A 13,385-nucleotide genomic window follows, 5' to 3' on the forward strand; every position below is an offset into this window, starting at 1 on the left:
GTAACCTCCTCCAGCCCCTACAACACTCCCCTATCTCTGTAACCTCCTCCAGCCCCCACACCCTCCCTATCTCTGTAACCTCCTCCAGCCCCTACAACACTCCCTATCTCTGTAACCTCCTCAAGCCCCTACAACCCTCCCTATCTCTGTAACCTCCTCCAGCCCCTACAACCCTCCCTATCTCTGTAACCTCCTCCAGCCCCCACACCCTCCCTATCTCTGTAACCTCCTCCAGCCCCTACAACCCTCCCTATCTCTGTAACCTCCTCCAGCCCCTACAACACTCCCTATCTCTGTAACCTCCTCAAGCCCCTACAACCCTCCCTATCTCTGTAACCTCCTCCAGCCCTTACAACCCTCTTATCTCTGTAACCTCCTCCAGCCCCGACAATCCTCCCTATCTCTGTAACCTCCTCCAGCCCCTACAACCCTCCCTATCTCTGTAACCTCCTCCAGCCCCTACAACACTCCCTATCTCTGTAACCTCCTCCAGCCCCGACAATTCTCCCTATCTCTGTAACCTCCTCCAGCCCCGACAATCCTCCCTATCTCTGTAACCTCCTCCAACCCCGACAACCTTCCCTATCTCTGAAACCTCCTCCAGCCCCTACAACCCTCCCTATCTCTGTAACCTCCTCCAGCCCCTACAACCCTCCCTATCTCTGTAACCTCCTCCAGCCCCTACAACCCTCCCTATCTCTGTAACCTCCTCCAGCCCCTACAACCTTCCCTATCTCTGTAACCTCCTCCAGCCACTACAACCCTCCCTATCTCTGTAACCTCCTCCAGCCCCGACAACCCTCCCGATCTCTGTAACCTCCTCCAGCCCCGACAGCCCTCCCTATCTCTGTGTAACCTCCTGCAGCCCCCTCCAACCCACCTTATCTCTGTAACCTCCTCCAGCCTCCACAACACTCCCTATCTCTGTAACCTCTTCCAGCCCCTCCAAACCTCCCTATCTCTGTAACCTCCTGCAGCCCTTCCAACCCTCCCTATCTCTGTAACCTCCTCCAGCCCCTACAACCCTCCCCATCTCTGTAACCTCCTCCAGCCCCTACACCCTCCCTATCTCTGTAACCTCCTCCAGCCCCGACAGCCCTCCCTATCTCTGTGTAACCTCCCGCAGCCCCTCCAACCCTCCTTATCTCTGTTACCTCTTCAAGCCCCTCCAACCCTCCCTATCTCTGTAACCTCCTGCAGTCCCTACAACCCTCCCTATTTCTGTAACCTCCTCCAGCCACCTCCAACCCTCCCTATCTCTGTAACTCCTCCAGCCCCGACAACCCTCCCTATCTCTGTAACCTCCTCCAGCCCCCTACAACCCTCCCTATCTCTGTAACCTCCTCCAGCCTCTACAACCCTCCTGTCACTGTAACCTCCTCCAGCCGCTACAACCCCTCCCCGTCACTGGAACCTCCTCCAGCCCCTACAACACTCCCTGTCTCTGTAACCTCCTCCAGCCCCTACAACCCTCCCTATCTCTGTAACCTCCTCCAACCCCTACAATCCTCCCTATCTCTGTAACCTCCTCCAGCCCCTACAACCCTCCCCATCTCTGTAACCTCCTCCAGCCCCTACACCCTCCCTATCTCTGTAACCTCCTCCAGCCCCTACAGCCCTCCCTATCTCTGTGTAACCTCCTGCAGCCCCTCCAACCCTCCTTATCTCTGTAACCTCCTCCAGCCTCTACAACCCTCCCTATCTCTGTAACCTCTTCCAGCCCCCTCCAACCCTCCCTATCTCTGTAACCTCCTGCAGACCCTCCAACCCTCCCTATCTCTGTAACCTCCTCCAGCCTCTACAACCCTCCCTATCTCTGTAACCTCTTCCAGCCCCTCCAACCCTCCCTATCTCTGTAACCTCCTGCAGCCCCGACAACCCTCCCTATCTCTGTAACCTCCTCCAGCCCCTACAACCCTCCCTATCTCTGTAACCTCCTCCAGCCCCCTACAACCCTCCCTATCTCTGTAACCTCCTCCAGCCTCTACAACCCTCCCTGTCACTGTAACCTCCTCCAGCCCCTACAACACTCCGAGATCTCTGCGCTCCTCCAATTCCGCCCTCTTGTCCATCCCCCGATTCCCATCGCTCCACCATTGGCGGCCGTGCCTTCAGCTGCCTGGGGCCCTAAGCTCTGGAATTCCCTCCCTAAACCTCTCCGCTACTCTCTCTCCTCCTTTAAGACGCTCCTTAAAAACCGACCTCTTTGACCGAGCTTTTGGTCGCCTGTCCCTAATATCTCCTTATGTGGCTCGGGGTCAAAATTTGCTTGATGACACTCCAGTACGAACTCCTTTGGACATTAAAGATGTTATATAAAGGCAAGTTGTTTGAAATATTCAGGGTTTAAAGGGCAGGGTTTACTGTGCAGTGTGATTTGCAGGCCCCAGCGCCTGACTCCCTCCCTCATATGACGCAGAGAGGGAATCGCAGCACTTTATCCTGCTGCTGAATTCAGTGAGACACACAGTGCTAATCACTGCTCTCTCTGCCCATCCTTTGTCCCAGGATGTGGTGACCAGCCTATGTTTCGGCAGGTACGGACGGGAAGATGGGACACTCATCATGACAACTAAAGGTGAGACTCTCTCTGTCTCTCTCTGCCTGTGTGTGTGTGTCTCCCTCTCTGTCGTTCTTTCTGTCTCTCTCTTTCTGTCTCTCTCTTTCTGTCTCTCTCTTTCTGTCTCTCTCTTTCTGTCTCTCTCTTCTGTCTCTCTCTTTCTGTCTCTCTCTCTCTGTCTCTCTCTTTCTGTCTCTCTCTTTCTGTCTCTCTCTTTCTGTCTCTCTCTTTCTGTCTCTCTCTGTCTCTCTCTTTCTCCCTCTCCCTCTCCCTCTCTCTCTCGCTCCCTCTCTCTCTCGCTCCCCCTCTCTCTCGCTCCCCCTCTCTCTCGCTCCCCCTCTCTCTGGCTCCCCCTCTCTCTGGCTCCCCCTCTCTCTGGCTCCCCCTCTCTCTGGCTCCCCCTCTCTCTGGCTCCCCCTCTCTCTGGCTCCCCCTCTCTCTGGCTCCCCCCCCTCTCTGGCTCCCCCCCTCTCTCGCTCCCCCCCCTCACGCTCCCCCTCCCCCTCACGCTCCCCCCTCCCCCCTCACGCCTCCCCCCTCCCCCCTCACGCTCCCCCTCCCCCTCTCGCTCCCCCCTCTCGCTCCCCTCCCCTCCCCCTCTCGCTCCACCTCCCCCCTCTCGCTCCCCTCCCCCCTCTCGCTCCCCGCCCTCCCCCTCTCGCTCCCCGCCCTCCCCCCTCTCGCTCCCCGCCCTCCCCCTCTCGCTCCCCGCCTCCCCCTCTCGCTCCCCGCCCTCCCCCTCTCGCTCCCCGCCCTCCCCCTCTCGCTCCCCGCCCTTGCCCTCTCGCTCCCCGCCCTCGCCCTCTCCCTGTCCCTCTCTTTCTGTCTGTCTGTTTCTCTCTCTCTCTCTCCCTCTCACTCTGTCCCTCTCTTTCGCTCTTTGTCTGAGTGTGTGTCTCTCTTTCTCTCTCTGTCGCTGTCTCTCGCTCTCACTTGTTTACTTGCTCCCTTTTCTCGCATGAGCTCATTCTTTTTCTCTATTTTGAATTTTATTCTGATCAATATTAGTGAGGGGGATTGCCAACACTCTCAGGACAGGTACAGCACGGGGTTAGATACAGAGTAAAGCTCCCTCTGCACTGTCCACATCAAACACTCCCAGGACAAGTACAGCATGGGAAAAAAAAAAAGAAAAAAAAAAAAAAAACAAAAAAAAAACGGGGTTCGATACAGAGTAAAGCTCCCTCTGCACTGTCCCCATCAAACAGTCCCAGGACAGGTATAGCATGGGGGTTAGATACAGAGTAAAGCTCCCTCTACACTGTCCCCCATCAAACACTCCCAGGACAGGTACAGTACGGGGGGTTAGATACAGAGTAAAGCTCCCTCTACACTGTCCCCATCAAACACTCCCAGGACAGGTACAGTACGGGGTTAGATACAGAGTAAAGCTCCCTCTACACTGTCCCCATCAAACAGTCCCAGGACAAGTACAGTACGGGGTTAGCTACAGAGTAAAGCTCCCTCTACACTGTCCCCATCAAACACTCCCAGCTCAGGTACAGTACGGGGGTTAGATACAGAGTAAAGCTCCCTCTACACTGTCCCCATCAAACAGTCCCAGGACAGGTATAGCATGGGGGTTAGATACAGAGTAAAGCTCCCTCTATACTGTCCCCCATCAAACACTCCCAGGACAGGTACAGTACGGGGTTAGATACAGAGTAAAGCTCCCTCTATACTGTCCCCTATCAAACACTCCCAGGACAGGGACAGTACGGGGGTTAGATACAGAGTAAAGCTCCCTCTATACTGTCCCCCATCAAACACTCCCAGGACAGGTACAGTACGGGGGTTAGATACAGAGTAAAGCTCCCTCTATACTGTCCCCCATCAAACACTCCCAGGACAGGTACAGTACGGGGTTAGATACAGAGGAAAGCTCCCTCTACACTGTCCCCATCAAACACGCCCAGGACAGGTACAGCAATAGGTGGAAAAGGCAGTCTTGTGTTGGTGTGCTGCAATGGCAGGCATCAGCCACAAGAGGCCCCAGGTGAGCTGGGTGTGTTCCAGGTCAGGTCGGTGTGAGCAATTTTCACTCGTTCTCTCCTCCTCAGGCTCTGATATGGTTTGGTTTGGCAGTCCGACCAGTACCGGGCCCACCCCAGAACACCGCCAAATAGACTGTGTGAGTCCAATTGGAGAGTATTGGCGGGCTGTTCGATTGTGGTAGGCAGCACCACAAGGTCACGCAGTCACACACAGTCTCTCACACACACAGTCTCTCACACACACAGTCTCTCACACACACAGTCTCTCACACACACAGTCTCTCACACACACAGTCTCTCACACACACAGTCTCTCACACACACAGTCTCTCACACACACAGTCTCTCACACACACAGTCTCTCACACACAAACATACAGGGTCGCACACAAGGTCACGCAGTCACACACAGTCTCTCACACACAGTCTCTCACACACAGTCTCTCACACACAGGCTCTCACACACAGGCTCTCACACACAGGCTCTCACACACAGTCTCTCACACACAGTCTCTCACACACAGTCTCTCACACACAGTCTCTCACACACAGTCTCTCACACACAGGCTCTCACACACAGGCTCTCACACACAGGCTCTCACACACAGGCTCTCACACACAGGCTCTCACACACAGTCTCTCACACACAGAGTCCAGCCTGGTCACTGCATTAGCAGGAAGGAGTGGACACCAGGGGAAATATACTCACACTCACTCTCGTGCGCTCACACAGACTCTAGCTCTCCATCTCTCGTGAGTTCATACACCAGCACACGCTCCCAGTTGCAGATGTGCATGCCGTGTCTCACTCACACGCCACATAGAAACACAGAAAATAGGAGCAGGAGTAGGCCATTCGGCCCCTTGAGTCTGCTCCGCTATTCATTATGATCATGGCTGATCATCCAACTCAGTAACCTGTTCCCGCTTTCTCCCCATATCCTTTGATCCCATTTGGTCCAAGAGCTATTTCTAACTCCTTCTTGAAAACATACAATGTTTTAGCCTCAACTGCTTTCTGTGGTAGTGAATTCCACAGGTTCACCACTCTCTGGGTGAAGAAATTTCTCCTCATCTCAGTCCTGAAAGGTTTACCCCGTATCCTTAGACTATGACCCCTGGTTCTGGACTCCCCCACCATCGGGAACATCCTTCCTGCATCTATCCTGTCAAGTCCTGTTAGAATTTTATAGGTTTCTATGAGATTTCCCCCCTCACTTTTCTGAACTGCAGCAAATATAATCCTAACCGACTCAATCTCTCCTCATACATCAGTCCCACCATCCAGGAATCAGTCTGGTAAACCTTCGCTGCACTCCCTGTATAGCAAGAACATCCTTCCTCAGATAAGGAGACAAAAACTGCACACAATATTCCAGCTGTGGCCTCACCAAGGCCCTGTATAATTGCAGCAAGACATTGCTCCTGTACTCGAATCCTTTCGCTATGAAGACCAACATACCATTTGCCCTTTTTACCACCTGTTGCACCTGCATGCTTACCTTCAGCGACTGGTGTACGAGAACACCCAGGTCTTGCTGTATATTCCCCTCTCTCAGTTTACGGGGCTGTCCCCCGCGCATGTGCCGCAGGATGTGTCTCGCGCACACGCCGCGCGCTCTCACTGCCTAGATTGTTGCGCCCGAGGCTATATGACAGCTGAGACCAGGTAAATGAGTACAGATCAGGCATTGAGTTTGTGACTATCTCATTGGCTCTGTATTGAGAATGGGCCTGTGCTCAGGAAACCAGCTGTCGTCATTTGTTCGGCTGCTTTTTCTCTTGGACTGGTCACTGCAAGAGCCTTTGTCAGTGTGTTCTTTCACTAATGGTGTTTCCTCACCTCTCCCCAGGCGGTGCGTTAATCATTAAGATCCTGAAGAGGACGGCAGTCTTCGAAGACAAGGACACCAGTCCCGGGCCTCCCTGGCCCAGAGCATTAAACTAAACGTTCCGAAGAAAACCAAGCTCTACGTGGATCAGACGCTACGGGAACGGGAGAACGCTGCGGGTGAGCGTTAAACCAGCTGCTCCCGCCCGTCCCTGGGGTCTGGCTGAGGGCGGTGACGCCACGGGCTCTGACTGAGCCATCCCAGATCCTCACCTCACCTATTTAAAGAGTCAGTACGAGCTACAGCAAACAGAAATCATGACCGGAACTACAGCAACATCTTCCAATAAAAGCAGGGTTATTTCTCCAGCAGAATGCAGTCAGTGGAGGATAGTCATGTGATATAAATAATGTGCATAAAATCACTGACAGCAGTGTGGGCTCCAGGCATGAGTGATGGGGCAATTACCCACTCAGCTCCATTCTAACTGGGAATAGTGGGGTCACAATGTGCTGCATTTGTTTTAACCACACTCCCTTCAGCCCCCACTGGAAATAAACGTCAGTCTCTAACCTCCTTGATAATCGAAACCCGTTGGAACAAAATCTGAATGGGACCGGCGACGGGTCAGAAGGCTTTTAATTTCCTTGTTGCAGCACATGGACTGTCCTCCACTGACTGCATTCTGCTGGAGAAATCTCCCTGCTCCTATCGGGAGATGTTGCTGTAGTTTTGGTCATGAGCTCTGTTTGCTGCAGTTCGTGTTGACTCTTTAAGTAGACTCTGCAGACTGATGGCTGTGTGTCCTGCCTCTCATCCAGGTTATTATAGACGAGCTCATTATGCTGGTGATATGTTGACCATTGACTGACGTGTGTTATTCCCTCCCCCCTCCCGCTCACATCCCCCCCTTTCCTGTTAAAAGCTATGCACAGGGCCTTCCAGATGGACTTGTACCGCCTGCGTCTCAGAGTGGCCCGGGAATACGCCAAGGTGCTCGAAGCAAGCCTGGCGCCGGTCTCTGCCGACCTCAAGGAGCCGCTGAAGATGAATGCGGTGGTGAGTCTCTTCCCTTCCTGTGTGGGAGGGGCTTTTCATGGAACCTCTTGCTCCTGGGCTGGGTACATGATAAAGGCATGTCAGCCAAGAGAATCAGTCTGTTGATACATTGTCACTGAGTCTATTTAAACAGCTCATTTGGTAGTTGAGGCATAGTGAGTAGTGGCTGGGGAGGAGCCCCTCCAGTTGAGGCCTGGGAGGGGCTAACTCCTGGGGTCCTGGGGGTAACCCCTCGAGTTGAGGCCTGGTGAGGAACCCTGCGGTTAAGGCCTGGTTGGGGAGTGGGGGGGTACCTCCTGACCCTGAGACCTGGGGCGGTAACTCTGGGAGTTGAGGCCTGGGGGGGGTAACTCTGGGAGTTGAGGCCTGGGGGGGTAACTCTGGGAGTTGAGGCCTGGGGGGGTAATTCTGGGGGTTGAGGCCTGGGGGGGTAACTCTGGGAGTTGAGGCCTGGGGGGTTAACTCCGGGAGTTGAGGCCTGGGGGGTTAACTCCGGGAGTTGAGGCCTGGGTTCGGGGGTTAACTCCGGGAGTTGAGGCCTGGGGGGGTAACTCCGGGAGTTGAGGCCTGGGGGGGTAACTCAGGAAGTTGAGGCCGGGGGGGGATAACTCAGGGAGTTGAGGCCTGGGGGGGTAACTCAGGGAGTTGAGGCCTGGGGGATAACTCAGGGAGTTGAGGCCTGGGGGGATAACTCAGGGAGTTGAGGCCTGGGGGGATAACTCCGGGAGTTGAGGCCTGGGGGGATAACTCCGGGAGTTGAGGCCTGGGGGGATAACTCCGGGAGTTGAGGCCTGGGGGGATAACTCCGGGAGTTGAGGCCTGGGGGGATAACTCCGGGAGTTGAGGCCTGGGGGGGTAAACTCCGGGAGTTGAGGCCTGGGGGGGTAACTCCGGGAGTTGAGGCCTGGGGGTGGTAACTCCGGGAGTTGAGGCCTGGGGGGGTAACTCCGGGAGTTGAGGCCTGGGGGGGGTAACTCCGGGAGTTGAGGCCTGGGGGGGTAACTCCGGGAGTTGAGGCCTGGGGGGGGTAACTCCGGGAGTTGAGGCCTGGGGGGGTAACTCCGGGAGTTGAGGCCTGGGGGGGGTAACTCCGGGAGTTGAGGCTGGGGGGGTAACTCCGGGAGTTGAGGCCTGGGGGGGTAACTCCGGGAGTTGAGGCCTGGGGGGGTAACTCGGAGTTGAGGCTGGGGGGTAACTCGGAGTTGAGGCCTGGGGGGTGGAAGTGATTTTGAAAACTGAGGGGTGTTATTGAAATGTCGGTACTGTCTCTGTCTCCACCCAGGTGCAGGGCATAGGCCCAGCGTTCAAGTTGACCCTGAACATACAGAACACCTCAGCCACCCGACCGGTCATCAACCTCCAGATCAGCTTCCTGTACGATGAGAATCTGTACTCCATTAGGAGGGGCTTCTTTAAGGTGGGAAACAACTTTCCAAATGATTCGGGGAGGAGTTTGGTGTGGGGTGGGGGGGGGTGTTCTGGTCAGTGGTGAAAACTCCTCGGGTATCTCCTCGTGCCAGTCCGTCCAGTCTGCACAGGAAGGTCCCGGATTTGGTTTGCCGTCTGTTCTGACACGAAAGGGCGGGGGGTGGGGGGGGGTGGCGGCGGGGATGTGGGGGCAGTAATGGAGTAGCTGAGTTGCTCAGAACGACCACAGGTTCGAGGAGGGGCTCGGGGGCGTGAAGAGGACATCGCTTCCTGCTGCAGTCGAATAGCCTGTCAGCCCGCGCCCGGGTTCGTCGCGTGGCCGCTCATGGGCTGCGGTGGGGGGGGGGGGGGGGGGGTGGAGGAGGAGTCACAGGGGAGAGCCTGAGCATGGGGAACCGTGCGTCAGTGTGAGTCAGCACCCGAAGGGCAGAATGTGAAGCGCGTGATCCTGTCCCTTGGGCTGCACGTACCTTGTGGCAGGAGCAGACTAGTTGAATGAATGTCCTTTCAGGAACAGAGTAAATCCTGTGACTGTACAATGGGGAAGTGTGGAGCCACGCCGTCACCACAGTCCGGCAGTCAGGCTGACTGACGGATGGAGCAGGTTCCCAGCTGAAAGAGAGGACTTGCATCTCCCCAGCTCCTTTCGCAACCTCCGGACCGTCCACAGCAATTCCCAGCCAATATCTGAAATGTCAACATTGCTTTCAAGTAGGAAATGCGGCAGCCAGTTTGCGCACAGCAAGATCCCACAAACAGCCATGTGATGATGGCCCGGATCACCTGTTTTTAGTGATGTTGGTTGAGGGATACATATTGTCCCCAGGACACCGGGGAGAACTCCCCTGCTCTTCTTCCAATAGTGGCCGTGGGATCTTTTACACCCACCCGAGAGGGCAGACGGGGGCCTCGGTTTAATGTCTCATCTGAAAGACGGCACCTCCGACAGTGCAAGCACTCCCTCAGTACTGACCCTCCGACAGTGCAGTGCTCCCTCAGTACTGACCCCTCCGACAGTGCGGTGCTCCCTCAGTACTGACCCTCCGACAGTGCAGCACTCCCTCAGTACTGACCCTTCGACAGTGCGGTGCTCCCTCAGTACTGACCCTTCCGACAGTGCGGCGCTCCCTCAGTACTGACCCTCTCCGACAGTGCAGCACTCCCTCAGTACTGACCCTCCGACAGTGCAGTGCTCCCTCAGTACTGACCCTCCGACAGTGCAGTGCTCCCTCAGTACTGACCCCTCCGACAGTGCGGTGCTCCCTCAGTACTGACCCTCCGACAGTGCGGCGCTCCCTCAGAACTGACCCCTCCGACAGTGCGGCGCTCCCTCAGTACTGACCCTCCGACAGTGCGGCGCTCCCTCAGTACTGACCCTCCGACAGTGCGGCGCTCCCTCAGTACTGACCCTCCGACAGTGCGGCGCTCCCTCAGTACTGACCCTCCGACAGTGCAGCACTCCCACAGTACTGACCCTCCGACAGTGCTGCACTCCCTCATTACTGACCCTCCGACAGTGCAGCACTCCCTCAGTACTGACCCTCCGACAGTGCAGCGCTCCCTCAGTACTGACCCTCCGGCAGCGGGGCGCTCCCTCAGTACTGACCCTCCGACAGCGGGGCGCTCCCTCAGTACTGACCCTCTGACAGTGCAGCTCTCCCTCAGTACTGACCTCCGACAGCGGGGGCGCTCCCTCAGTACTGACCCTCCGACAGCGGGGCGCTCCCTCAGTACTGACCCTCCGACAGCGGGGCGCTCCCTCAGTACTGACCCTCCGACAGCGGGGCGCTCCCTCAGTACTGACCCTCCGACAGCGGGGGCGCTCCCTCAGTACTGACCCTCCGACAGTGTGGCGCTCCCTCAGTACTGACCCTCCGACAGCGGGGCGCTCCCTCAGTACTGACCCTCCGACAGCGGGGCGCTCCCTCAGTACTGACCCTCCGACAGCGGGGCGCTCCCTCAGTACTGACCCTCCGACAGCGGGGCGCTCCCTCAGTACTGACCCTCCGACAGCGGGTGCGCTCCCTCAGTACTGACCCTCCGACAGCGGGGCGCTCCCTCAGTACTGACCCTCCGACAGCGGGGGCGCTCCCTCAGTACTGACCCTCCGACAGCGGGGCGCTCCCTCAGTACTGACCCTCCGACAGCGGGGCGCTCCCTCAGTACTGGCAGTGGAAGTGTCGGCCTGGATTAGGGTACTCGGGTCTCTGGCGTCGGGCTCAAACTTAGGACCTGCTGTGAGAGAGAGAGGGAGAGGGTGTGGAGCACACTGGGAGATGAAAGCCCTCTCCAGTGAGGGCTGCTACGCTGCCTGTGGTAAACTGTGAGGCTCCCTGTAATAGTTCAGTGATTCTACTTGGCTCGGCTGTGTGTGTGAGGACTGACTATGAGTACCTCTTCAGGAAAGATTGCATGGCCAGCTCTCTGGCTGTCTAACTCACTCTGAATTGAATATTCCAGGTCCCCATGCTGGTGCCCGGGCTGACCTATCCCATCGAGACGTTTGTGCAGTGTCTCAGTGACAGAGGGATCTCCGATACCATCAAGGTAAGGTTGAGAGAGCATGCACTGCTACCCTGCCCTTCTGAAGGTGCTGGCTGGAGGAGGTGGGTGGTGGGGGGTGCGGAGGGGGGCGTTGGGTAACGCTGGCACCAGTGTCCTGCAGCTGGCTGACTCCAGTGCCAGAGTGCCAATAGGTGGGCTCTTCGACTCGGGGAGGGCATCGCTGTATGGTCCCATACCCACCCGGCCATTCCTGGCTGAGATTGGCCGGCTCCACACTGACCCCGTACAGGGTCCGATCAGTGGGTGGACATCTCCGGTGCGTGCTGGGTGTCTGCCTTGCACCTTTTCCCGGCGGGGACCAGCTTCGTACCTTCGACAGCTTGCGTTGACGTAGAGAGGACGGTGAGCGGAACGGCGGCGAGTGGCGGCTGATGCGGGCCTCCCCTTTCTGTTTCTGCAGGTGTTTGTGCTGCGTGCGGGAAGGTGTGTGCCCCTGCTGACTGCTCACATCCACATGCCAGTCAGCGAAGGGCTGCTCGTGGGCTGACCAGAGGGAGATCCCAGCACCTGAATCCGTTTGGAGAGGCGGGGGGGGGGGGGAGGGGGCCACCGCCCAATTTCCCCGTGACCCCATTCGCTGCTCCCGAAGGAACGTTCCCACCCCAACCAACGGGACGCTTCAGCTTTCAACAGGCCCCCAATCGGAGAAATGTGGAAGATCCCACGGACACTATTGGAAGAAGAGCAGGGGAGTTCTCCCCGCTGTCCTGGGGACAATATTTTATCCCTCAACCAACATCACTAAAAACAGATGATCCGGGTCATTATCACATTGCTGACAGTGGGATCTACCTGTGCGGAAACCGGCAGCTGTGTTTCCAACATTACAACAGAGACCACACTTCAAAAGTACTTCATTGGCTGTGAGTGGCATTGGATCGTCCTGAGGGGGTGAAAGGTGCTAAAGCAATGTCAGTACTCGCTGAAGTAATTAATAGACAGAGGAGCAGCTGCAGCATAGATGCCTGATGTTCGAAACTCAATCCAGACACTACAATAGAGTTTAAACTGTTAAAATAGAGCACAAATGTTTCTTTAAGGATGGGAACCGTTATAAAATGTACATGCTATCACATTTCAACCATGTGAAGATGTTATCACTTCAGGGACCACAAGATACTGCTCAGCTCACACACCCCGATACACTGCTGAACTGACGCACCCCAGGTCAGGACTGAGGGAGCGCCGCACTGTCGAGGGGCAGTACTGAGGGAGTGCCGCACTGTCGGAGGGGCAGTACTGAGGGAGTGCCGCACTGCTCGGAGGGGCAGTACTGAGGGAGTGCCGCACTGTCGGAGGGGCAGTACTGAGGGAGTGCCGCACTGTCGGAGGGGCAGTACTGAGGGAGTGCCGCACTGTCGGAGGGGCAGTACTGAGGGAGTGCCGCACTGTCGGAGGGGCAGTACTGAGGGAGTGCCGCACTGTCGGAGGGGCAGTACTGAGGGAGTGCCGCACTGTCGGAGGGGCAGTACTGAGGGAGTGCCGCACTGTCGGAGGGGCAGTACTGAGGGAGTGCCCGCACTGTCGGAGGGGCAGTACTGAGGGAGTGCCGCACTGTCGGAGGGGCAGTACTGAGGGAGTGCCGCACTGTCGGAGGGGCAGTACTGAGGGAGTGCCGCACTGTCGGAGGGGGCAGTACTGAGGGAGTGCCGCACTGTCGGAGGGGCAGTACTGAGGGAAGTGCCGCACTGTCGGAGGGGCAGTACTGAGGGAGTGCCGCACTGTCGGAGGGGCAGTACTGAGGGAGTGCCGCACTGTCGGAGGGGCAGTACTGAGGGAGTGCCGCACTGTCGGAGGGGCAGTACTGAGGGAGTGCCGCACTGTCGGAGGGGCAGTACTGAGGGAGTGCCGCACTGTCGGAGGGGCAGTACTGAGGGAGTGCCGCACTGTCGGAGGGTCAGTACTGAGGGAGTGCCGCACTGTCGGAGGGTCAGTACTGAGGGAGTG

General features: G+C 57.0%; 1 protein-coding gene across 1 annotated transcript in view; it reads left to right on the forward strand.

Moving 5' to 3' along the window:
- Window positions 1-12,519, forward strand: part of bbs1 (Bardet-Biedl syndrome 1) — a 41,588-nt gene extending 29,069 nt beyond the window's left edge. The window contains 7 exon segments of the mRNA XM_068021411.1: window positions 2,509-2,578; window positions 6,408-6,479; window positions 6,482-6,565; window positions 7,312-7,445; window positions 8,728-8,862; window positions 11,334-11,420; window positions 11,839-12,519. Of these exon segments, the coding sequence (XP_067877512.1) occupies window positions 2,509-2,578; window positions 6,408-6,479; window positions 6,482-6,565; window positions 7,312-7,445; window positions 8,728-8,862; window positions 11,334-11,420; window positions 11,839-11,925 (669 nt within the window). The 3' untranslated portion in view covers window positions 11,926-12,519.
- The last annotated feature ends 866 nt before the right edge of the window (window positions 12,520-13,385 follow it).

Source organism: Heterodontus francisci, chromosome 44 (assembly GCF_036365525.1).
Source record: "Heterodontus francisci isolate sHetFra1 chromosome 44, sHetFra1.hap1, whole genome shotgun sequence".
Taxonomy (NCBI): domain Eukaryota; kingdom Metazoa; phylum Chordata; class Chondrichthyes; order Heterodontiformes; family Heterodontidae; genus Heterodontus; species Heterodontus francisci.